The 26,001-nt window shown below is 44.3% G+C and overlaps 2 protein-coding genes across 2 annotated transcripts in view; both read left to right on the top strand.

Annotated features, from left to right (window-relative positions):
- ryr2a (ryanodine receptor 2a (cardiac)) overlaps positions 1–26,001 on the top strand; it is a 282,131-nt gene that overhangs the window by 99,774 nt on the left and 156,356 nt on the right. The window contains exons 26-39 of the mRNA XM_085361763.1: positions 184–287; positions 3,977–4,081; positions 4,783–4,957; positions 6,460–6,668; positions 6,787–6,957; positions 7,912–8,057; positions 8,220–8,334; positions 8,496–8,656; positions 11,146–11,302; positions 15,962–16,048; positions 16,456–16,587; positions 20,937–21,031; positions 21,118–21,293; positions 21,651–22,303. Of these exons, the coding sequence (XP_085217889.1) occupies positions 184–287; positions 3,977–4,081; positions 4,783–4,957; positions 6,460–6,668; positions 6,787–6,957; positions 7,912–8,057; positions 8,220–8,334; positions 8,496–8,656; positions 11,146–11,302; positions 15,962–16,048; positions 16,456–16,587; positions 20,937–21,031; positions 21,118–21,293; positions 21,651–22,303 (2,486 nt within the window). The remainder of the gene's footprint in view (positions 1–183; positions 288–3,976; positions 4,082–4,782; positions 4,958–6,459; positions 6,669–6,786; positions 6,958–7,911; positions 8,058–8,219; positions 8,335–8,495; positions 8,657–11,145; positions 11,303–15,961; positions 16,049–16,455; positions 16,588–20,936; positions 21,032–21,117; positions 21,294–21,650; positions 22,304–26,001) is intronic.
- On the top strand, positions 23,673–25,226 carry LOC146626121 (uncharacterized). The gene has a single exon (XM_085361135.1). The coding sequence runs from the start codon at positions 23,673–23,675 to the stop codon at positions 25,224–25,226; it is 1,554 nt and encodes a 517-aa protein (XP_085217261.1).

The raw sequence follows: 26,001 nt of genomic DNA on the forward strand, positions 1-26,001 counted from the left end.
AACCATCATTCATTGTATTTTCTTTTCATTTCCATAACTTTTGAGAGAAAAATAAACACCTTAAATATTCAGAAGTACAGTATGTAAGATGTAAGATTTTTTCCTTGACATTGCATTGTTAAGATGCTCACCAAGTCCACCTGTTTTTACCTCTCATTCCTCCCATGCCTCCCTGCCATCCAGCAGCTGAATCGGGCCTGAGTAACGTGTCGGCTGAGAGGTTCCGCATTTTCAGAGCAGAAAAAACATACTGTGTTAATACTGGGAAGTGGTACTTTGAGCTGGAGGTAAGAAGCAAGAAAATAGTTGTGACTGAGATAAAACGCTTAATGAGCATCACTGAAATACATCAGAGATTGTCTGATACAAATATTAAGCTCTCTGTGAAACATCTTCCTAATACATCCTTACTTTGGGAAATATTTTTCTGAACAAATTACTCAACTTAATTTTACACCCTTATACAATCAGCCACTGATTTGTTTTTTATGATGATGATTTTGATTCACTCGCTGGGCCCACGTCCTCACTTTAGGTTTGACAGTGTTTTAGTAGATAAAGGTGGATGGCTTAGACATGAATTGAGCTGCGGTTTGGGGAAGGCCTCGAAGGGGAACCCATGCAGTGCAGTGGTGCTTTTTCTAAACATTAGACCCATAAAACTTTAAACTGGATCTATTTAAGCATAATTAAATGTTTTTATGTTCGTTGCAATACGAATATTGTAAAATGGATTTGACTGTGAATCATGAGCCAAGCTTGAAACCTGGATCCCCCGTAGCCGGTTACCAAGATTACGTGAAGTACCCTCAGAAGGTCTGCTAGATGATGTTAATGCAGCACTACGGGCAATACCTACAACCACGATTACCGACACTAACAAGCTGATCTACAATACGGCAGCAGTGATCAGTGAGATGCTTCGCTACAAGTTGAACAGCGACAAGGGGCAGTACCCTCCATGGAGAAGGAGGCTAGAGGGCAAGATCAAAGTAGCACGGAGGGAGGTTAGCCAACTAACGGAGTTGCAGAAAGGTGCGACAAATAAGGTGCCTAAGAAATACAGCAAGCTGTCCATACCTGAGGCCTTGGAAACTGCCAAGCAAAGACTCACAGCCTTGGCCAGCCGCTTGAGGAGGTACACCAGAGAGATAGAAGGCAGGAGAATAAACCAGCTGTTCTCCACAGAACCAGCAAAGGTGTACTCTCAGTGGCAAGGGAACAATAAGAGAGCAGCACCACCAAGGCTGGAGACGGAGCAATACTGGAAGAGCATATGGGAGAAGGATGCAACCCATAACGGCAATGCTCAGTGGCTAGAGGATCTGAGGGCAGACCACAGCGACCTCCCTGAACAGGGTCCAGTAACCATCACAGTGGCAGATATCCAAGAAAGGGTCTCCAGTATGAAGAGTTGGACAGCACCAGGGCCCGACATGGTTCACGCCTACTGGCTGAAGAAGCTGACTGCACTCCACGAGCGTCTGGCAGCACAAATGAACCAGCTGCTAGTTAACGAGAGACACCCGGAATGGCTAACTGAAGGCCGGACGGTCCTGATCCCCAAGGACCCCAAGAAGGGACCGGTCCCCTCCAACTACCGACCAATAACCTGCCTCAGTACTACATGGAAGCTCCTGTCAGGCATCATATCGGCTAAGATGAACAGGCACATGGGTCAAGACATGAGTGGGACACAGAAAGGAATTGGCAAGAATACCAGAGGCGCAAAACACCAGCTACTGGTAGACAGAACAGTCAGCAGAGACTGCAAGACCAGACTGACCAACCTGTGCACTGCCTGGATTGATTACAAGAAGGCCTATGACTCAATGCCCCACAGCTGGATACTGGAATGCCTAGAATTGTACAAGATCAATGGGACCCTAAGAGCCTTCATCAGGAACTCAATGGGGATGTGGCGTACAACACTAGAGGCCAACTCCAAACCCATAGCACAAGTCACCATCAAGTGCGGGATCTACCAAGGAGATGCTCTGTCCCCACTGCTGTTCTGCATAGGCCTGAACCCCTCAGTGAGATCATTAACAAGACTGGCTACGGATACCGACTACGGAACGGAGCAGTTGTCAGCCACCTCCTGTACATGGATGACATCAAGCTGTATGCCAAGAGTGAACGAGACATCGATTCACTGATCCACACTACCAGGCTATACAGCAATGACATTGGAATGTCGTTCGGACTGGAGAAGTGTAGTCGGATGGTAACAAAGAGAGGGAAGGTAGTCAGAACTGAGGGGATTGAACTACCAGAAGGCAACATTGCAGACATAGAGGACAGTTACAAGTACCTGGGGATCCCGCAGGCGAATGGGAACCATGAAGAGGCCGCTAGAAAAGCTGCAACCACCAAGTACCTGCAGAGGGTCAGGCAAGTCCTGAGGAGTCAGCTGAACGGTAAGAACAAGATCCGGGCCATCAACACGTACGCCCTGCCCGTGATCAGGTACCCTGCTGGGGTAATAGGCTGGCCAAAGGAGGAGATAGAAGCCACTGACATAAAGACAAGAAAGCTCCTTACCATGCATGGAGGGTTTCACCCCAAGTCCAGCACCCTGAGGCTGTACGCTAAGCGGAAGGAAGGGGGCCGGGGACTGGTGAGTGTCAGCACCACAGTCCAGGATGAGACAACGAACATCCAAGAATACATTGGGAAGATGGCCCCAACTGACCGAGTGCTCAGTGAATACCTCAGGCAGCAGAAACCCAAGAAAGAGGAGGGAGACGAGGAACCATCATGAAAGGACAGGCCCCTGCACGGTATGTACCACCGGCAGATAGAGGAGGTGGCTGATATCCAGAAATCCTACCAGTGGCTGGACAAAGCTGGACTGAAAGACAGCACAGAGGCACTAATCATGGCAGCACAAGAACAAGCTCTGAGCACAAGATCCATAGAGGCTGGGGTCTATCACACCAGGCAAGACCCCAGGTGCAGGCTGTGTAAAGATGCCCCAGAGACAATCCAGCACATAACAGCAGGGTGCAAGATGCTAGCAGGCAAGGCATACATGGAACGCCATAACCAAGTGGCCGGCATAGTGTACAGGAACATCTGTGCCGAGTATAACCTGGAAGTCCCGAGGTCAAAATGGGAGATGCCCCCAAGGGTGGTGGAGAATGACCGAGCTAAGATCCTGTGGGACTTCCAGATACAGACGGACAAAATGGTGGTGGCTAACCAACCGGACATAGTGGTGGTAGACAAACAGAAGAAGACGGCCGTAGTGATCGATGTAGCGGTTCCGAATGACAGCAATATCAGGAAGAAGGAACACGAGAAGCTGGAGAAATACCAAGGGCTCAGAGAAGAGCTCGAGAAGATGTGGAGGGTGAAGGTAACGGTGGTCCCCGTGGTAATCGGAGCACTAGGTGCGGTGACTCCCAAGCTAGGCGAGTGGCTCCAGCAGATCCCGGGAATAACATCGGAGATCTCTGTCCAGAAGAGCGCAGTCCTGGGAACAGCTAAGATACTGCGCAGGACCCTCAAGCTCCCAGGCCTCTGGTAGAGGACCCGAGCTTGAAGGATAAACCGCCCGCAGGGGCGTGCTGGGTGTTTTATATATATATATATATATATATATATATATATATATATATATATATATATATATATATATATATATATATATATATATATATATATATATATATATATATATATATAAACTTGTTTTTAGACTGTGGAGCTTGAAACTAGAAAATTTTCACTTGTTCCATTGGCAGATTTTTTTCCCTCTTATTTCAAGCAACAATATCTTGTATTAAGTGAAAAAAATCTGCCAATGGAACAAGTGAAAATTAATATAGTTAGTATATCTTACTCTTTAGCTGATTTTGTCTTATTTTAAATGTGATGAAATTATTTTGACTAGAAATAAGACAAATATGCCTTTTATTATATTTGTAAAACACTTTCCAAACTGGATATTAACGTGGTCCTAATCATGTAGGTTCTAACAGCTGGAGAGATGAGGGTCGGCTGGGCCAGGCCAGGATGTCTACCAGACCAGGAGCTGGGCTCTGATGATCAGGCATTTGTCTTTGATGGCTTCAAGGTGCAGTCATTTCACAAATCTCATTTATTTATTACATTCAGGCATTTTTTTTTATTTCTAATGTGAATGTTCATTATCTTTACACAGAAAAATGAAAAACATCAGCCTCTTTACAATAACCTACATTTTTAATAAATGAGTCAGTTTTACATCCTATGATTAGTTCTTAATCCAACTTATAGTTATGAAAAAATACAATCTCTTTTAACACTTGTTATTCTGAGATCAGGTCCTGAGTTGTAAAAGGACTGACTGGACACTTTAGGTTGGAGACAAATTATTGCTCCAGGTGAAAAAGCTTGAAGTATCTCAGCTTTTTATTCATGAGTGGGTAGGGGAAGAGTGGGGAACTGATGGGTAGACTGCCAGTGCAGTGATGACATCAGCAATCTTTGGTCCAGGTCTTTCATGTTCAACTTGAAGGAGTTGAACCCGCACACATCTTGTGTTGGCCAAGGAGAGAGTGGCCTGGCCTGGTTACTTAGACCACTTTCACAGTGACCTTAATAAGCACTAAACAATGGATGGATGTATAGACAATTTGATTCATACTATGAGCATCATAGAAATGGCAAAAACAGTCAATATTTTTTCTAATGGGTAGACAAAAGCCTTGGTAATAACACCACTACATCTCCACACTGATCATCCCTGTAACTGCATGTGTGTGCACGCACCCCTGCATGTACTGTGTTTTCTAGGTGCAGCGCTGGCACCAGGGGAATGAACACTTTGGCCGAGCCTGGCAGATAGGAGATGTGGTGGGCTGCATGGTGGATCTGAATGAGCACACCATGATGTTCACACTCAATGGAGAAGTGTTGCTGGATGATTCTGGATCAGAGCTGGCCTTCAAGGACTTTGAAGTCGGTGAAGGTCAGTACTCTGTCCTGGACAGCACATGCATTTGTAAAAACAGGAGACACTGCTCATTTTCAAGACCAAAGAGTAAATCTTACTAAACATACCAACTAGGGAAAGCAGGTGGCCCAAGTGTTCTTCTGGGTAAATAACTGATGAAAGAACATATTTACTCAATTATTAGTCTGTCAATTTTGTTAGCCTGTTTCTTACATTTAATTAAATGTGTTTCTCCTATGTTTCAAAGTTTGTAACTATGATTTTTTTAACAGCTGACTATTTCTGTAGGAAACTCTTAAAATGTCAGTCGTTACTTAGAAAACTTTTAACACAGAGGTTGGAACCAGCAAACTTTGGCATTTGAAAAAAACAACAACTAAATGACTGACCATACTGTTGCCAGTTAATTTTTAAACCAATGATGATAGATATAAATATATTTCATCAGTAGTAAATATATTGAAAAGCAAAGCTTTTATCACAAAGGTGCAACATCTGGATACACTGTATGAAATATAGGATATCTTTCAATAAGAAGCTGTTTATATTAGAGTGTAAGATACCAACTCTTCACAGCAATTTTAAGACAGTATAGAGATATCAAATGTCTATCCTAGAAGAATATGTTTATGTGGTGGAGGAATATAAGGATCCAGGTGTCCACATATACAACCAGCTGAAGTGGAAGACCAATACAGAGGCTGTACAAAATTAGGGAAGGAGCAGGAAATGGGCATTTCCTAAGGAAGCACAGAGTCTGTCATTTTTTTAAGCCGAAGCCAAATTATTATTTGGCTGTCTATGCAATTGTCACTGTGTCCAGTGTTTTAAACAGATCAATGAAGTGCACAGTGCATCTCCTTCTATACAACACAGTCATCATTTACTATCTTACAAGCTGATGCCGAGGCGCTTAACCAGCATATCCTTTGAACTGCAGTTTAGTTTAAGACTGATGGCAAAAAACACTTTGAATGCTTCAGGTTTCTTCTTGGAAGTCAGAGTAACTCCACTTTTAGAAACAGGATATTTATACCTCTGTTTTATTAATAGTCCTAAAGCTCAGTAATGTTATCTGGACAGCAGCCGATAAGTCTACCAGATTCATTTCTTAGCATTGTCTTCTTTGATTTAAGGCTCCCAAAGGTAAATATGTCAGAATAGTTTTGATGATAACTCACTTCCCAACATCTCTTCTCTTCTTCTTTCTCTTTTCTGTCCTCCGGTCCTGTCCATTCTGATTGTAATAACTTAAAATGTAAAAAAATAAATAAAGATCAAATAACCTATGACAATCAAGTGGACCAGCAAAAGCCGTAATGGTCTGCTTGGGAAAATAAACCTGTTGGGCGTATTTCTTGGCCAGAGAGGCAAAAACAAAACATAATTTTGGTGATTAAGGAGCACTGACTATGATAGCATTTAGATGTGAAAGAAGCAGATTATCTAGTGCGCAGATTTTAAGATACATAATTAATATATGTTTTATAGGATTTGACTGTTTTTGTCTGTCACAGGTTTTATACCAGTTTGCAGTCTGGGTGTGTGTCAGGCTGGGAGAATGAACTTTGGTAAAGATGTCAGCACTTTAAAGTACTTCACCATTTGTGGCCTACAAGAAGGCTATGAGCCTTTTGCTGTTAACATGAACCGGGATGTCACCATGTGGCTTAGCAAGAGGCTCCCTCAGTTTGTACCAGTACCCCTCCACCACCAACACATCGAGGTGAGGACAGGACCGTGGATACATTTCAACACATTCTCAATATTTAACAAACGTGTTGAATAAATAACCAAAAAATAAGCTGAGCTGAATAAAACATATGTTTGTGTTTCTTTTTCAGGTGACGAGGATAGACGAGACAATAGAGTCGTGTCCATGCCTGAAGGTCACTCAGAAGTCCTTCGGCTCACAGAACAGCTACACTGACATTACCTTCTACAGACTTAGCATGCCCATAGAATGTGCCGAAACCAGGTGCCCACCAAACGGCAGCCTCTTCTCACCAAAGAGGGTAACAGATACTTTTTGTAAAACTCACATAAATGCAATCAAAAATGCATAAATGCAAATGCAGGAGCTGGAGTTCTCTGGGCAAAAATGCCTTGTTAGAGGTCTGAAGAGAATGATCATCCGCGTTGAGCTGCAGCAGTAACTCAAATCGCCTCTTGTTACAAACAATGTGCAGAAGTGTGGGGCTTGGTGTGTTTATTTCCAGTTGTAGCTTTTCTGAAAGAATTTTCTTCACTTTCTCCTCTGTTCAGGTCTCCCCCAGTGACTCCACAATACGCTCAGTTACTAGGTTGTTACGCCATCTTGTTAGTGACAGCCAACAGAATGTCACACACGTTGAATGTTAGAGTTCAATTTTTCAGTTTCAGATTTTATGTGATCCACGTCTTTATGTGTAAACTGAAGGCCTGTTTAGATCTTGTATAACTCACTTTTTATTGCCTCTGTTCTGGAGTTTATTGAATCCATAATGACTCTGACAAAGCTTTTAAAGTTTTCCTGTTGCTGTTGTAGCAACACCAAGTCATAAGAGTCCCATATTCGTCGTCTGATTCTGTCTCTGCTCTGGATTTAGGTGGCATTTTACAACACTGTTAACTTGATATCTGACACCTGGCTTCTCTCACAGTTTTCTAGCTTGTGACGTTGAAATAATTTATAATTAATAATGTTATAGTAGTCGTAGTGATTCTGTTAAAGCTGCTGTGAAACATGGAGACTGATATCTAACTACATTAGTTGAACAAAATCATGTTCAACTCCTTCACAACATTTTTTAACAATTTTCTTAGTTTTTTTACAAAGTCTCATGAATCCACTGAACAAACCGTGACTAAAAGGTCTGGGTGATATTATACAGAGTGACCTAAAACAGAGTTTAACAGATTTATGTCAGGACTTCTTTGATTACTTCCTGTTGCAGTGGTGTTGTGCATTCAGTTGTGTGTTTCTGCAGGAGTTGGAGGACTTTGAAAATGTGTCAGATTTTGAGGTCCTGATGAAGTCATCTCACAGTCATAATGGTCCCAATGGACCCGACAGAGATGAATTCAACAACCACAAAGATTATAACCAGGAGAAGCCCTCCAAGCTCAAACAGCGGTAATCCCTCCATCCTCTCAACAAACCCTTGACTCATTAACATCACATTAATGAGGCTTCAGATTGTTAAATGTTCCTCTTGTGATATTTATCCAAGGTTTTGAACTCTAGCAATCTCTTTCCTCTCTTTCATGGTGTTTATTTCTTAATCCAATCTACCAGGTTGACGCTGAAGAGAAACAAGCCAGACAACAGCTGTCCCTCATCTGCTCGTGTATCGGAGGAGGTGATGGCTGATGACAGAGTTAGCTCTGATTTCCTCATGCAAGCCTCCACTGTAAGACAACTGTCATGATGCGTAGCTCATAAATCCAGTGAGCAAGTGTGGCTTGATTTATAGGAGATGAATGTTTTTTGCTGAACCTGGTTCAAAATGCTCAGTGTGCTTTAACTCCTGTATTGGTTTACATGTGATTGCACCTCTTGCTCTTTCTGCAGTACTACTATTCAGTGCGGATCTTCCCAGGTCAGGAGCCCAGCAGTGTTTGGGTAGGCTGGGTGACTTCTGACTTCCATCAGTACGACCCGTGCTTTGAGCTGCACAAGGTCCGGACTGTCACGGTTACCCTGGGAGATGAAAAGGGCAAAGTTCATGAGAGGTTAGTCAAGTCTCTTGTGGAAGTGTATGGATAGGTTTCTGGGCTGAGTGGCATGTTGCAACAGAGCTGCAGGATTTTGCGTGAGTGTAAGAATGTTTCACCTGTTTATCAGCTTGTTTATGTTTTATCATAGACTTTATGCAAGGTTGGCTGTAGCTACACTAGATGTCATGATAAAGGGTGGATCTGACAGCGAATGGTGGGCTCATGAATGACTTGTCATTAGCCAGTGGGTGTCCTGTGTCCTTCATTTTCTCAGTCACAGCCACACCATAGATGACTGTTAAAACATGTTATGAACTGGGAAACCTCCCATACAGTAGGATATAAGCAATGCTATGAAAAAGCTTTTTAAATGGACATTTTAACATGGGAGTCTGTGGGGATTGATTTGCTTTTGGAGCCAGCCTCAAGTGGCCTCTAGAGGAACTGCAGCTTCTGGAACTTTGGCTTTGATGTCATATTTCTGCCCGTTGCCTCTTGTTTGTGATATTGTGCATCACCAAGCTGAAGTACAACAGGTGAGATAGAATTTGCAGAAAATGTTAAATTTTTGTGATTTATATCGTTATCGGACGATAGATGTCTTATATCGGGATATGAGATTTTGGTCATATTGCACAGCCCTAGTCCAGCTCTACATTTGCACCTAAAGATCAAAGGTCACTCTTTCGAGGATGCCAGTGTTCACAGTTTGGACTGAGAAGACAGATGATTTGAAAGACGTGATACATGTCCACTGTAAATAGACATCATGAACAGAGGTGGTGGCTTAGAACACGAACTGTCAGCCACCTACAATGCAGATTCCTTCCCTGAACACCACTCACATTTTGTGTTAGGTGGCCTAATAGGTCAAATCGTAGGGTGATGCACGGTCTCACAGTGGTAGACCCACTCCCTTTTTCAACCCTGGCTAATGTGATGAAGCACATGATTAACGACCCTCTTAAGGGACAACCCTCATTAAGGGTTAAAGACCTCGGACTCTCCACCATTTGGTTTAAGAACTTGAAGAAGCCTCTTGGATGAGAGTTTAAACATCTTCATGAGTTCCAGTCACTTTCTCTCCAAGCTCCTTAGATTACCTTGCACTCTTTAGTGTCGTTGGGAAAAACACCAGCACACGATATGACCAACTGCATGCACACAGTTTTTGCAATGATGTTTGTGGATTGGAAACGTTCTAGAAACCCTGCATTTGAAAAAAAAAATCCATTGCTCCCTTTATGCTCACTCTTCCTTAGGGCTTACTAGATGCTGAAGTACTGCGACTAAAACTTAAGGACATCTGCACCAAAAACGCAGTTCCAGATGGCTCTGGCTCAATTATAACCACAGAGCTATAAATAATGCACAAATTATATGTTTTTGCTTCTTTCATCTCTTTGTATGGGATCAGCCCTGGTGACGGATACATCAGTGTGTTACTGTTCCCTCCATTTAGGCTGAAATTGGTCTGACGTTTGAAGCCGGCAGTGCAGGGAACTAAAAACTCCCTTCAAATGTCTTCAATGTAAAGCAATACACCTTTTCTTTTTTATAAATTTAAGGAAAAGAATGTACAGATATTTGTGTGAAAATGTAGGGTTTACAGTAAAAAGTTGTCAGAAAATAAATGGTCAAGTAAAATAGAGATACCTGAAAATTCTTCTTAAGCAGAATAACAAAGTATTTGAACTTCAGCACTTCCCACCCCTCAACTCTATGATGACCTTTCTCACTTGTACTGCCATCTCTTTGGAGCTTATATTCAAAATTAAAGTCAGCAATTAATCTGTGCTACAATACACCGGGGAAGCCTGGATTTTAAGCCTTTTGGGACTGTTATGTTGGACACTGAATTATTATTGACATTCATAACGCACATCTACACCATCATAACATCTTGTTTAGAGCAGCACAACATTTTCCATTAATGTACCGGGCAATCTTAGGAAAACTCACTTTTCTTTATTGCAGCCACCACACACTCCTGTAAAGGCTTACAGACACAAACTGATTCATTCACTAAAATACTTAAACATCGAGAAATGCACAGATCCAGATAAACACATAAACACATGCAAACTACCTCATCCAGAAGATACAGGATGCAGTTAAAGAACGGGGCAGGATGCTAACCCCATGTTGCTCTCGAATGCATTGTTCTGAATATGAGTGTGTGTGTGTGTGCGTGTGTGTCTTAGCTAGAATGCAGTAGAAAAGTGGTACATAGGAACCAGTCCATTTACCATTTAGTCTGAAAAACAAAGGAACTGGCCAATTCAATTTTCAAATAATTTGAAAATAGAGACTACGTATAAAAATAATTAAAGATCTTAAGACGTTCATGCAAAAATTCTATAAAACCCCTCGAATTAAAGCTGAATATCTGCACTTCAGTCACATATTGGTTGTTTGACTTAAAATCCACTGTTGTGATGTACAGAGGCACAACAGAAAATTATGGACCTAACTCTACATTACTTTCCACTTGTGTCCTGCAGCATAAAACGCAGCAACTGTTACATGGTGTGGGGTGGAGAAAGCAGCAGCCCCACTCAGGGGAGGAACAACGGCTTAGAGATTGGCTGCCTGGTTGACACTACAAACGGTCTGCTGACATTCACAGCCAATGGCAAAGAACTCAGCACATACTACCAGGTAAATATGTATGCTTTGATTCCAGGTTTTCATTTTTGTACATCATTTTATTTTTTTATTCTGCAAGAAAATAGGTGCTTTTTTGTTTTTTGAACCAGTTCTGATAAAACCATGTCTCCATCTACAAACACACTATGTTGTCCTCCACCTTTCCTCGCCTACTAATGAACCAGGCATCCACTGACTCATCAAAAAAATACATATATGGATCTCTAAGTTATTAGACATTTAACCAGTTTCTGTAATGTTGCCTCTGTACACCACAGTGTATTCTAAAACAGTGAAGATGTGACTGAAGTGTAGCATTAATCGTTGGAGTTGATTTCAAGCAATGTGATGTACAAAGAAATATGACGCAAGTGAAGGAAGCAATAATTAATGTGCACAACCAACTTAACCTGTCAAGAATTATATAAACTTTGCATGCAAATCATCAGAGTCTTAAAAAGAAGGAATGCACTTCTCAGCACAGCAACACCACAAGAGTCAAGAAATTGTAAAATTATTTCCAGCAGTTTGTGGACTGCTGCTTTCAGTTGACAGGATTTCCAGGTTAGCCTTTGCTGGAAGCTGAAGGTGGGTGTAGTAACATTCCTGCAAAGCATCTTGTGGGATTTCTTGGATTCTAGACTTAAGACAGTCACTGACAAAAGATTTTAATCCAAGTATTAAAATCAATCCTGATATTTCATATCCAATTACTTTTGAGCCCCTGATAATGGGACACTATAAAAATGGCTGTAATTCACTACTCAGGGAATTTGAAACCCACTGAATTAAAGCTAAAATTTTACACTTTGATCACATCTTAATTGTTTGTTTTAAAATCCAGTGTGGTGGTGTACTGAGGCAAAGTAAAAAAAAAAAAAACCTCACTGAATTCAAATAAAGGTCTAAAAGAAAACTGAATGGAATGTAGCTAAGAAATAATCTTAGATTTAAATTAAAACTTAAATCAACAGTTTGGCAGAAATTGCTATCACACTTCCAACAAAATGCAGGTAGCAGTACTGTAGTACTGCTAGCAACTACAGTTGTGGTCACAAGTTAACAGAGAGTCATTGTGGGAAATACTGTGATGGCAATTTTAGGCTTGTGTTGATTTCTTTGAATTGTGGAATGACTGAATAGATTGAAGTTCGAATTTATTTTGGATTTTTAGTGAAAAGATATAAGATCCACTAATATTTGGTTGAATGTCAATTAGCAAGTTACACCTCAACCATACATATTCGTTAGCTACCAGTTCGCTTCTGCCATAATTCTGGATGTTCTGGATATTTGTAACACCCAGTTGTGCCCAAATTTCAACCATCTCGCTTTTCATTTGAGGTCCAGAATTTGGGGACCATCCTCTAGCTCAGGGGTCTCCAACTAAAATAGCAAGAGGTCCACTACCTCCGTCATCCAATCAATCTGGGGTCCGAACCTTTTAAATGAAACGACAAAAATATTTTCTTTAATATTTAACTAACAATATAGATTTGTAACTACTGATCAATAATTCGTACGCTTATTAAATCATCTGCTGAACAGAAAAATGCAATCCAGTTAAAGTACGAATGTTAAACAAAAAACTGTTTAACAATGAAATTATGCAATAATCTACACAACATGTATTGCACATAAACCAACAAGTGCTTTAAACGGCGCAGAAAATATGTTTGACAAACCCAACACAACGTAACTTAGAACATATTCCAGAACAGTGCTGGCTCTCACTTCAGTAGGAGGAACTTGCAGGGACATTTGCAGCTAGCATTTTAAACTTTGGTTGAAATGGGCTCAGTTCAATTCTTAAGCATGCATGCAAATGTTCATTAGTCAGTTGTGAGCGAAGCCTGTCCATTTATCTTTTAATGTCCGATTTTCGTGGACTTTATGCATTTTTGACAAAGCCATTCTTTTTTTACTCACTCTGCACCACAAAGTCACCATTGTACTATCAGCAAGCACTATCTCCCAGGGTTGTAATTTAGCAATCTGTGTTGAGGACCTGCAGTTTTTTCTTCTTTGGTTTTTTTTTTGGTGGTTGGTGGTGCAATACCGCCACCAGCTGGCTTGGAGTGTGGACCAGAATTTTGCTGACCCACATAGCTGCCTCTCACACCTGTTCAAAAGTCAGCCACGCAGCCGGCAGGAGTAAATTACCTAACTACATAGTAAAGGATTAAATGCTTTGCGGTCCAGGCAAAACTCCCTTGGGGTCTGGATTTGGACTTGAGTCCTGGGGTTGGGGACCCCGGCTCTAGCTTAATTGTTCCATCCTCTTTGTTCATTGTAGTAATGCCACAGTCAGCGGAACTACATTAAAGCATGATGCTATCACAATCAGATTTGACAGCTAGTACAGTTTTCTTTGGTGTAAAAGCCCCACTCCACTTCATCTTACTCCTCTGCTTGTGGTCAAATAGCTCAATCTTTGTCTTGTCTGACCACAAAACCTTTATCCAGAAGGCATATATATATATATATATATATATATATATATATATATATATATATATATATATATATATATACACATAAACATGTGCATCCAATCCTTTTGTTTTTTTGAAGTCATTAAACACGTATGCTGTATAGTCATTTTACAATGAAAGAAGAACATTTTAAAAACTTGAGGTTACTCTATACCGTAACCACTATTCTCTGATAAATCCCACTGTGGGGAAACTTAAATGGTGGCTGTGAAACTGCTGCCAGGACCAGGAGCTCGTACGTAGGGAGTAGGGAGGTTCAGACACGGGCGTTCGTGGCCCTTTCATAAAATGGCAGACTAGCAGGTGATGCAGGTTGAAATGGCTCTGGGTGAGAGTAAAAGGAAAGGAATTTCCTGTGAGGCGGGCAAATGTGAATGTCAAAATATGGTATTTTAAGGGTCTGTTGATGTAAAGCAATTTCCTGGGCACACTAGAGTGGGATTTGTCAGCATCCTGAATTTGTACGACCTGAGATGCGGCTTTAGTGCCCTTAAGTCCAGTCGGACGCAGTCCTCCACCCTTCTTGGGAACAAGAAAATTCTTTGAGTAAAAGCTGCATCAGCTCTGCTCCTGAGATATTTCTCACAACGTAAATATTTATTTTTTCAAAATTCTGGATGATTCGCCTTTTACAAGAGAGAAAATCACTCTGGAAAATCTGGGAAGGGTGGTTGCAAATTGCAAGCAGTACCCTTGCTCTAATGTCCTCACAACCCACTCTGGTGTAGGGAGAGCTTGCCACCCTTCTGGTCTTGCTGAGAGAGGGCTCAAAGCCAGGCAGCCCACAGTGGAGGGCGCTTTGGCTTCCTCTTGTGGCAGAAACAGGTTCTGCAACCCTGGCCTGTTTTTGCCCAGCATTCATGGGGCTGGGTACCACAAGGAAATGGACCCCAGTGGTGTTTGTGTGTGAGGGCAATATGTTTTCAACATGTTTTCTGTGTTTTTCACAAACTTTTCCTGTGCCCTGGATGCACTTGATGAGTTTTTAATAAACTGTGTGTGCTAGTGAGACTGTGACCCTTGACTCAGCTGAAAAGCATCTTGTCGTCTCTTTATTGGAATGTGCACTGCGTGATCTAAAATCGGGTCCCGGGCAGAAGACACTTCTTCAAATGGGCTCTGGAACTGGGTCCTGAAGGGAACACAGAGCATGTGCTGGTCCAGCTCATCCATGGGGGATGTTAGGTGGTCAGCTTCTTCTTGTGGTCTGAACAGCAGGCAGGATGTGCTTCCTAGGCCAGTGGGTTCTGCAATTCCAGAGGAACTCGGCAATGAGGGATTTTTAAATGTCTGCATGGCAGCTGGATGACCCCCAGGAAAGGAAGCCCAAGAGTCACCTCTGCTGCTGAGGATAAATTCATCTGAGTCACCAGCCTCAGAAATCACAAGTTAACCTCAGATTAGAGCCCAGATAGATGCCACACAGAGTTCCAGTAGCAGACACATCTCTACATCAACTGTTCAGAGTGTGTGAATCAGGCCTTTATGGTCAAATAGCTGCTAAGAAACCACGACTAAGGAAAAGCAACAAGCAGAAGAGATTTGTATGGGCCAAGAAACACAAGGAATGGACATTAGACCAGTGGAAATCTGTGCTGTGGTCTTTCAAGCATGACCCCTCGTGTGGGGCGTGGTGGAAGCTAACACGCTCTCCAACTTGGCTTTATGGTGAAAAGTAGGCAAACTAAAAACGTGAGTCATGCTAGCACCCGGTGACCAAGCTGTTAGCTTGCTTGAATAGACTGTTAAGCTAGCACTCACGTTAGCAGTCAGGAGAGATGGGGCTTCTAAGAAGTTAGAAGAGGAATTTGAATGACACTGCGTCACATCCTTTTATAGGGAGGAGGGCGGGACCTCCCTGATGACATAGAGGCTTCTGAGGACAATCCCGCGAGAGCATTCCCCATAGTGAGACACCAAAGCAAATGTTTGAAAGAGACCATGACATTCCTATGATGAATGTATGCAAACTTCTGACCACAACTGTAGGTACAAATCTACTTTGTGTGTCTCAGGCATGTCTCATACTGCACACTCAGTATTACCAGCACAACAACACTAAATCTGACACTCTGACTGCACACTGTGTCTCAAAATTTCAGAGTGCAGCAGTTATGGACTTTGACAGATCACCTCAGCATTTATAGGTAATTTTAGAAACTTTTCCCATGCACAGGTGGAACCCAGTACTAAGCTGTTCCCTGCAGTCTTTGCAAAGGCCACAAGTCCTAATGTCTTCCAGTTTGAACTGGGTCGTATTAAGGTGAGCACACACACACACACACACACACACACACACACACACACACACACACACACACACACACACACACACACACACACACACACACACACACATCAAAAACAAAAAGGGAAGAACTGAGAGAATGACTCTTGGTAAAATAATTAATAAAAGAGACTGATCACTGAAAACAACTTCATTTATATGCAAATGGTCAATGGTAACACCATAAGTGAAGACCAAGTCAAAAGGGGTGTTCTGCTGTGTGAGTGGGCCCTGAAACATGTTAAATGAAGTTAAACAAGTCCATTATTGTCAGCAGCTTCTTAGTAGATATATATATATATAGAGAGAGATGTATATAGATAGATATATATAGATATGTATGTATTTGGTCATTATCCAACTTTTTCTCTGTGTCCTGTCAGAATGTGATGCCTCTATCAGCTGGTCTGTTTAAGAGTGAGAAGAAGAACCCAGTTTCCCAATGTCCTCCACGGCTGCACGTACAGTTTCTTACTCCTGTTTTATGGAGTCGTGTTTCCAACCACTTCCTTAAGGTAACAGTGTCTTACTATAGTTCTGCATTACTATTACAGACCCGGGACACAAACCTGCCACCTGCAAACTCATGCAGAGTGTGTACACTATCCGCCCTTCATAAGCATCTCATATAATAAAGCACTACTTTTAAATTAAATCTCATGCCACTGGCATGACTGATTATTTCCCCTTAAATTGTGCCACATTTGTAAGGAAAACACATGTGTGGTTTGCGCTGCAGAGTTTAGTATGTGGATTTTACCCATGAAAAACTTGTCAAATCTTCTCTGGTAAAAAGAGCTTAATAGTCTAAGGCAGCTTTTCAAGTAATGGCCCATTTTATAGTCCATTTCTATGTCATCTGTCATAGAGACTCAAATGGCATTAAATATAATATCATGTGAAAAAAAAACATTTGCCCCGTTGCTGATTTCTTATTTATTTCCCTTCTTTTTTTTTTTAACATATTTAATATATGGTTAAGCTCCAACACATTTTAATATTAGACAAACATAACCCAGGTAAATCCAAAATATTTGCAGTAATAACTGGTTGTGCCATCCTTGGCCATAAATCTGTCAAAGCACTATGAAGGAATTTTAGCAAAGTGTTCATTTGTATATATTTTTTTTCATTTAGACTTGGAATTGATGGTGTGCTTGGGATCATTGTCCTGCTGACGACATACAGATCTATTTCGAATTAACTGATGATCCCGTTATGTCTTTGCACGGCTTTCACGAGTGCATGCACGAGGTCAAAAATTGGCTCGCAGGTAATTCTCTTATTCTAAATGACAGGAAAACTGAAATTATCGTGTTTGACAATAGTATCCCCCATGGCCAACTCCGTGATGGCCAACACCCCGATCCAGCAGCTGAATCATCTTTAGGAGACAGTCCTGGCACTTATTGGATTTTTTGGGTGCCCTGAAGCCTTCTTCAGAACAATTGAACCTCTTTCCTTGAAGTTCTTGATGATCTGATAATCCGATGATCCAGTTGATTTAGGTGCGATCTTAGTAGCAACAACATACTTGCCTGTGAAGGCCTTTACATGCAACACATTGATGGCTGCCTATGTTTCAAGCATCACCCTTCTTTGTAACGCATCCAGTCTGCTATTCTAATTCATCACCAATATTTGTGTCATTCTCAAAACTTTTGGCCACGACTGTATATACCAAAATATTCTAAAATCAAAACTGAGGCCATTTTTCTGATAGGTAAAGCTTGGCCGAACAACGTGTATGTCAGGAATGCAAAGGCAGGACGATGGATATGGTGTTAAACTGAGGGTTCCCCTTCAGTGATGGAAAGGAGCGGAGGTTCATATCCCAGTGAAACCTCAAACAGTGACACTGGCTGGCTGAGGAGGTCATCAATTTATGGGCATATTCCACCCATGACAGCTGAGAGCTCCAGTGGGACTGTTAAGAAGAAACCATACAACATAGAGCTGCCTCCAGCTCCTGGTTGGCCCTCTCTGCCTGCCCGTTGGTCTGGGAAAGACTCACTTGGGCCGCCAGAACAGAGCAAAAACTCCTTTCAAACCCATGATGTGAACTGTGGACCCCAATCGGACACAATGTCTTGAGCTATGCCAAGGCAGAACAATGAACAGTCAACAGCTTTGCTGTCTCCAAGGGGATGGGAAAACTGGGCAGAGCAATGAAATGTGCAGCTTTAGAAAAACAATCCACAATGGTCCATATGGTGGCATTACCTGAGGATGGTGGTAGTCCACTTATGAAATCCAGGGCGATGTGCGACCAGGGTCTCCTGGGAATAGGCAGGGACCTGAGAAACCCAACTGGTGGAGAGTTGGAGGCCTTATAATGCACACAGGTATAACGAGCAGAAACAAAATCCTGGACATCTCGAGCTAGTGACGGTCACCAGAACAAGCGTTACATCAGTGTTATTGTGCGGTTCTTATCCACAGTTAAACTTAGCAGAGTGGGCCCACTGAATCCCTTTGCTGCGCACTGCGGTGGTTATGTATAGTCAGTTAGGAGGGCCCGTTCCAGGGTCGGGTTTTTCCCACTCTGCGTTTCTCATTAGACCTTCAGTCTCCCATGTGAGGGCCCCTATGATGCAGGCTGCAGGCAGGATGGTCGGATTGAACCGAGTGAAGAACAGGGCCCACCTGGCTTGGCAATAGTTGAGGCGCTTCACCGTTTGCAGGTACTTGAGGTTTTTGCGGCCTTTACAGATGATCAGTGGCTGCTCCGTCCCTTTTAGCCAGCACCTCCATTCCTCCAAGTCGAGCTTTATGGCCAGCAATTCTCGATCTCCCTCGTCATAGTTCCGCTCAGCCTGAACGAGAGAAATATGCACATGGGTGAAGCTTACCCCCAGAGTGCTGGGATAACACCGCTCCAACTCCCAGATCCGACGTGTCCACTTCTACTATGAATGGCTGAGAGAGGTCTGGTTGCAGCAAGATGGGCATGGAGGCAAACTTATTGTTGAGTTCGGAGAATGGTTGCTGCGCCACAGGAGCCCACTGGAAAGGAACTTTGGGAGAGGTTAAACATGCGAAGGGCAGAGCAATGCCACTGAAATCATTGCTGTAGAAATTTACAAAGCCCAGAAACCTCTGCAGCTGCTTATGGGTCTGGGGCTCCGGCCATTCTACCACTGCCTTAATTTTAGCTGGATCCACCTGCAGCTGGCCCTGGTAAATGGCCTGTATTTGTATAGCGCTTTACTAGACCCTAAGGACCCCAAAGCGCTTTACACATCCAGTCATCCACCCATTCACACACTGGTGATGGCAGGTACATTGTAGCCACAGCCACCCTGGGGCTCACTGACAGAGGCGAGGCTGCCGGACACTGGCGCCAGCCGGACCCTCTGACCACCACCAGTAGGCAACGGGTGAAGCGTCTTGCCCAAGGACACAACGACCGAGACTGTCGGAGCTGGGGCTTGAACCGGCAACCTTCCGATTACAAGGCAAACTCCCAACTCTTGAGTCACGATCGCCCCATCCCTGTTCCACAATGAACCCCCCAAAAAGCGACAGACTGAACTTGGAACTCACATTTTAGAAATATAACAGGGAGGTATTGAAAGCTGTTTTCCACTCATCCCCTTCCTTGATCCTTACTAAATGATAGGCATTCCTTAAATCCAATTTTGTGAAAATGGTGGCTTCTTGTAACAGTTCAAAAGCAAAAGATAACAATGGCAGGGGATACTTGTTCTTTATCGTTATTTTGTTTGGAGGGACTTGGCCTTTTTCTCCACAATGAAGAACCCCGCCAGCTGCCAGAGAATCACTGATTTAGTGTTCCATGGCCTCCCATTTCGGCTTAGAAAGACTGTACAGGTGACTGGTGGGGAGTGGTGCCCTCAAGAGCAGATCAATTCCACAGTCATATGGTCTCTGCGGAGGAAGTGAGAGAGCCAAGTCCTTGCTAAATACTTCAGCTAGGTCATGGTAAACTGCAGGAGGCACCGTAGGGGTCAGGTGCAATATGTGCTGGGCTGATGGGATGGGGTGGGTATCCAATATCCCTTTCGCCTGCATCAACTCCCACCTCCAACAGAGTTAGACAGCATTCCGAGGGAGACTGGGGACACTGAGTCCAAATGGTCCACGTTCAGGACCAAAACTGCTGAAGCTGCTGCACTGAGTTGTGGCCGCAAGGTGGTTGGTGCCTGTCATGCACCAACCACCGAACCACATGTCGAACCAGATGGTCAACCCCAGAGGGGAAGGGAACCATCAGCCATGGAAGGAGTCCTATTGAGCTTGGTTAGCCTGAAGGACTTCGGAAGCAGCCGGTGGGTACCAACAGGCCAAGCAGAACGGGGCAGTGGCTGAAGCAAATACTTGAGTTTGGGTGTTTCCTCTAAGGAAGACGTGTCAGTGGGATTAAGGAAATCTGCGAAGCATTCCTTCCAACACCCGACAATGTCCTCAGTCGAAGTCAGCAGCACATTTGACCATGTCCCTTGGGGAGTCCTGTGGGAGGTGCTTAGGCTGCTGCCCTGTGACCTGGTCCCAATTAAGAGGAAGAAAATAGATGGAGGGATGGATTTTTATTGTGGGATTTAAATAAATTCATTTCCACCACCTGGCTGGGGCCTTTCTGTGTGGAGTTTGCACATTCTTCCTGAGTTTGTGTGGGTTCTCTCTGGGTACTCCAGCTTCCTTCCACAGACATGCAGTTAGTCGGGCTAGGTTAATTGGCCAGTCTAAATTGCCCGATAGGTAACGGTTTTCTGTCTCTATCTATGGTAGCTGGGATAAGCCGTTCATGGATGGATGGATAAATATCTTTTCATATAGAGTTTTCTGTAGTACTGAAAAATAATCTCAAATGTAGCGTATGTTGTGTATGACTTTTGTCCAGGTCTCAGTATCCAGAGCAAATGATCGACATGGCTGGCTGGTGCAGTGTAACAAACCTCTGCAGTTCATGTCTCTGCACATACCTGAGGAGAACAGGTACAGTCCACACAGCTAAACACACACACCTTTTCATCCTTCCTCCCTCACATTTCTCATGCAGTGTGTACCTTTCTGTTGCTCAGGTCGTTGGATATCCTGGAACTGTCAGAGCAGAAGGACTTATTAAAATTTCACTACCATACCCTCAGACTGTACTCTGCCATCTGTGCTCTGGGAAACAACCGAGTAGCTCATGCCCTCTGCTCCCACGTGGATGAGGCACAGCTCCTTTACGCTATAGAGAATAAATATATGCCAGGTAACAGACACACTGCTTATAAAGCATATTCTCATTCTCAATTTTCTATATAGTAAACCTACTTTATAGAAACTCTTGAATTTTTTTCTGAATCTATGTCTATTTCTCAGCGTTAGCCTTATAAAATACTGTTCCAATTGTCTGAGTAAAACCACAACCCTTAATCGGACAGCTGGTTAAGAATATGAATAGTGTAATTTTTTTTCATTTCATTTAATTTTTTGACCTTGGCACCTTAGATAGTCCATAAAACAATAAACATAAGAAGAATTAATATGTGCAATAGTACTGAACATGATAAAGAAGCATGTAAACGTTACAGGGCAGACGTCAAACTTGTTCTGTCTGTCCTCACAGGTCTTCTTCGTGCTGGCTACTATGACCTCCTCATCGACATCCACCTGAGCAGCTATGCTACAGCTCGCCTCATGATGAACAATGAGTACATTGTTCCCATGACCAATGACACAAAGAGCATCACTCTGTTCCCAAATGAAAAGAAGAAACATGGCCTGCCAGGCATTGGACTCAGCACCTCTTTGAGACCCAGAATGCACTTCACATCCCCAAATTTTGTTTCCAGGCCCGGACCATCGTGCTTTAACAACGGCAACAGTGGATCAGGAGATTGTTTCCAGTACAGCCCTGAATTCCCCTTAGATATACTGAAAGTTAAAACCATTGAGATGTTGACAGAGGCAGTACGGGAGGGAAGCATGCACGTACGGGACCCAGTAGGAGGAAGCACAGAGTTTCTATTTGTTCCACTCATCAAGCTGTTATATACTATGCTCATCATGGGCGTTTTCCAAAACGGAGATCTGAAGAATATCCTCCGACTGATTGAACCTTCTGTGTTCTGTGAACGACGCAATAAGCAGGATGCACTTTGCATGGAGTTGGAGGTGCTAAAGAAGGGTGAAGCCGAAGGAGGAGGAAAGGAGGGAGTGCTGAATGTCCCCAAAGAAGGACTGTTAGAGATGAAGCTGCCAGAGCCTGTAAAACTCCAGGTGACACTAAGTAGAAACTCCCAGTTTGGAAATGCATTTCTTATATAGAAATTCACTGTTGTTTACCATTTTTGTTTGCTAAGGTAAAGGTCATATTCTGTTTATATTTCAGTTGGGATTATTATAGTTATTCCAACTAGTAACTAGGACCCTCCATGTGCATGCAAGGAAATCTCGAGACCGAGGAAGACCCAAAGCGTAGAACTGAACAGGCATCAGTGACAACTGATACAACTTTCATTAACTCACATATTACCTGACCTAAGTGATTTTACAGACTGTGTAGAGGTCATGCCGAAATAGGAATCCCTACATGAAGTAGTGTGTGTAAAAGGACATTAGCTATAAGCTGATGTGATCAGCACTGAGGTCAGCTTCTCTGGCTGTGATAACAAAGCTGTAGAAAGCAACAAAGTAAAAAAAAACATAGCTTATGACAAATCTTGAGACATTTTATCATAGACATCCAGGTGCCAAGATGGTGTGAGCAGTATACTGAAATTAAATCAGAATATTCAACAATCCAATGTAAGCACATGGTTCTGGTTTCTTGGAAAAACACAACACAAGTGCAAAGACAGAAGAAGAATTTCAGTTGTGCAAAAGTCTCAATCAGACATGGGAGCAAAGGTAAATATATGTTGTGCAGTTCTTTTTCTAACTTCGCTCGGTGTTTCACTATGGGAATCGCCTCGGCGTGACCAACTACGGAAGCTCCAATGACACCACGTCTGTCTATGACAGACCTGTCGAGCCGTGCTCAGGGCTCCGCCCCCTTGTACTAACACGGCCGACCAGCTCCTCCTAACTCATTCTCGCTTTCTTCCCGTGAGAAACTACTTTGAGCTCCCTCAGCGCATCCAGGCTAACTTGATTAGCTGCTTAACAGTTCTCAGGCGTCCCGTGTAGGAGTACGTCGCCGAACGCAGTTTTTCCGGTTCCAGTTTGGATCGTGCTGAGTAAGTCCTTCGAAAGAAGTGTACTTAGAGTTGCACTGTGGAACAGCAACCGCGTCAGGCGAGCTGTCCCAGCGGTTCCTGGTTTTAGTTAGCGAGGTAGCCGACGTTGTGTGACTCGGGCTAACGCGTTACGGCGAGCTGTTCGTTCAGTGTCCGGCTAGCATTAACTTGTTAGCAGGCCACGAACCACATTAGCGTCTCACTAGCATTAGCTTGTTGGTCGACCTAGGGTTCGGTTAGCATTAAGTTGCTAACGATATTGGCTAGCGGAGTGCAGCTAACGTGTCACGACGAGCTGACTCCCGCCGCGACTAGATCGGATTTAACACCCGCTGCTAGTCCTAGCTACTTACGGGCTAACGTGTCGAGACGAGCCTGGTGTAGCCTAGTCTCACCCCTTTCCGCTTACCATGTCTACGGCTCCTACTCCCACCAAAAGGTCGGAGCCGAAGGCTAAAGAGGCTGCATCCCCCCCGTGCCCCGCATCATGCGGTGCCACCATCTCGGGCAGGGACCCTCATCCAATGTGCATCGTCTGTATGGGTGCCAAGCATGCTCAGGCTTCACTGGCGGACCCTCAGGGATGCCCACACTGTGCTTTGATGCCAGAGAAAGTCCTGGAAAGGAGGCTGAGAGTAGCAGTAACGAACAGTCAGGACCCCTGCCTGTCGGCTGCTACTGCTACGAGCGATATCCGTCATCCGCGAGCCTCCACAAGCTGGGCGGACATGATGGAAGAAGAGTCCCCGCTCATGCCCCCATCGTTCGAGGACCTCCTCGATCAAAACGTGGGCGAGCCGGGTGGCGAGGACGCGGAGGGCGATGCCGACTCCGACCTCCTCGACCTGGAGGACATGGATGAGGAACAGGAGGATGACTCTACCTTTCCTCCCCAGCAGTCCAGGCCACCGAGTGGGGCTGAAGTTGCACCCCTGGTGGACAGCAATTTGTATGAGGTCTGCAAACGGGCTGCTGCCAAGCTAGGCATCCCATGGCCAGCCGCCCAGGATGCCGAAGGGGCAGAACGCGACCTGTATGACGGCAAGAGGCTCCCACCAGCCTTGCCGCCATCAAAGCAGCTTCTGCCAGCAGTCCCAGCCTGCATGAAAGAAATGAGTCGCTATTGGTCAAGCCCTTTTAAAAGCAAGCTTCCGACCAAGGGCTGCTCTAAGCTTGAGATCCAGGGGATGGGTGAACTGGGGCTGACTGAACCCCCAGCAGTGGAGCCTTCAGTGGCGTATCACCTTCACCCTAACCGCAGGGCAGTCTCAGCTTCTTCTAGCATTTCTTTGCCCAACAAGATAGATCGCCTCACGGCATCTATTTATCAAAGGACGTACAAATATGCTGCACAGTCAGTATGCTCGCTTAATGCAGTCACACTGCTATCAGCATATCAGGCAGAAATTCTGGAAGACATGGGCCGTCAGCTTGACTCGGGTTCCCCGAACCCAGCCCTCTGGGATGAAATCTGCGTGGTTAATGATCTCATTCTTCGCTCCTCCAGGGGAGCAGTCCAAGGGTGTGGTCGCGTTATGGGCCTTGCAGTCTCGGGTGAGAGAGCCTTGTGGCTAAACCTGTCAGGCCTGGGTGATGCTCAGAAGGCTGAGGTCATGGATGCAGCCTATGACCCCACCAAGGGTCTCTTTGGCCCAGCCCTGGAGAGAATGAGAGAAACAAGCACCCGCAGAAAGCAGGAGGGTGAAGCATTCAATCTCTGCTTACCCAGAAAACCTAACTCTCAGCCCCAGCAGGTGCCAAGAGCTGGCTTTGCAGCAACAGCAGCAGCTGTGAGAGGGAGACAGAGTGGGGTCAGAATGCAGAGAGGAGCAGGAGGCCAGCAGGGTGCCCACCAGGCCAAGGTAGAGAACCGAAGACCTTGGGGCAAGCATTCCTTTGCAGCAGTTGCTGCAAAGAACAAGCTGTCACACCCCGGAGAGGGGAAAAAGAAGCGGTCAGCCTAGCACACCTGCAGCATTCTGTGTCACCCCTCTTTTCTTCCCCAAAGAGAAGGAAGGTGTTAGAAGGGGTAACCAAATCACTCCAAAGTTCAGGGTCTCCGGAAGTTTCCAGTTCACCAGGAGCACTCTCTCAGTCTCCTCCTCCAGTTCAGGGAGGACAGACTTGTGGACAAATGGCGCAGTGTCACCAAACACTTCTAAGCACTCTGTCTGTGTCACCAAGCACTGCCCAGAGTCACCAGACACTTCACTGTGGTTTGGGGGTAACAAAAGAAATAAAACGTGCATTTCTGCAGCCAGGCAGTTTGCCAAGGGCATGTCCCCCCAGTTTCAAAATAAAAGCAAAAGAAAATCACTGCAATTTTTCTTTGTTCCCAGCGGGGGGAGCTCACGCTCTTCCCGAGGGGGAGAGCCCCAACTCCTTCCGGGAGACAGGGGTGACGTCACGCTACCGCTTCTTCAGAGGCCCGCTCGCAGCGCGGCCGGAGCGGTGGCGCGCATGCGCAGTTCATCCCTGGGTCTTGTCAACCATTTCCCATGGTTACAGACTACAGTTTGCGGCAAAACCACCGAGATTCGGCGGAGTGTTAGCTTCTGTGGCCAGTCGCGATTCAGCGAATGTGCTGGAGGAGGAAATATCCTCCCTGTTACACAAACAGGCGATCGGAGCGGTTCCGAGCGAAGAAGCTCAGCAGGGCTTTTACTCCCGCTATTTCCTCATCCCGAAAAAGGACGGAACGTCGCTCCGTCCTATTCTGGATCTGCGTGTGTTAAACAA

This window comes from Diplotaxodon limnothrissa, linkage group LG8, assembly GCF_057381915.1.
Source record: "Diplotaxodon limnothrissa isolate DT_005_m linkage group LG8, D_limnothrissa_male_GT1.1, whole genome shotgun sequence".
Lineage (NCBI taxonomy): Eukaryota > Metazoa > Chordata > Actinopteri > Cichliformes > Cichlidae > Diplotaxodon > Diplotaxodon limnothrissa.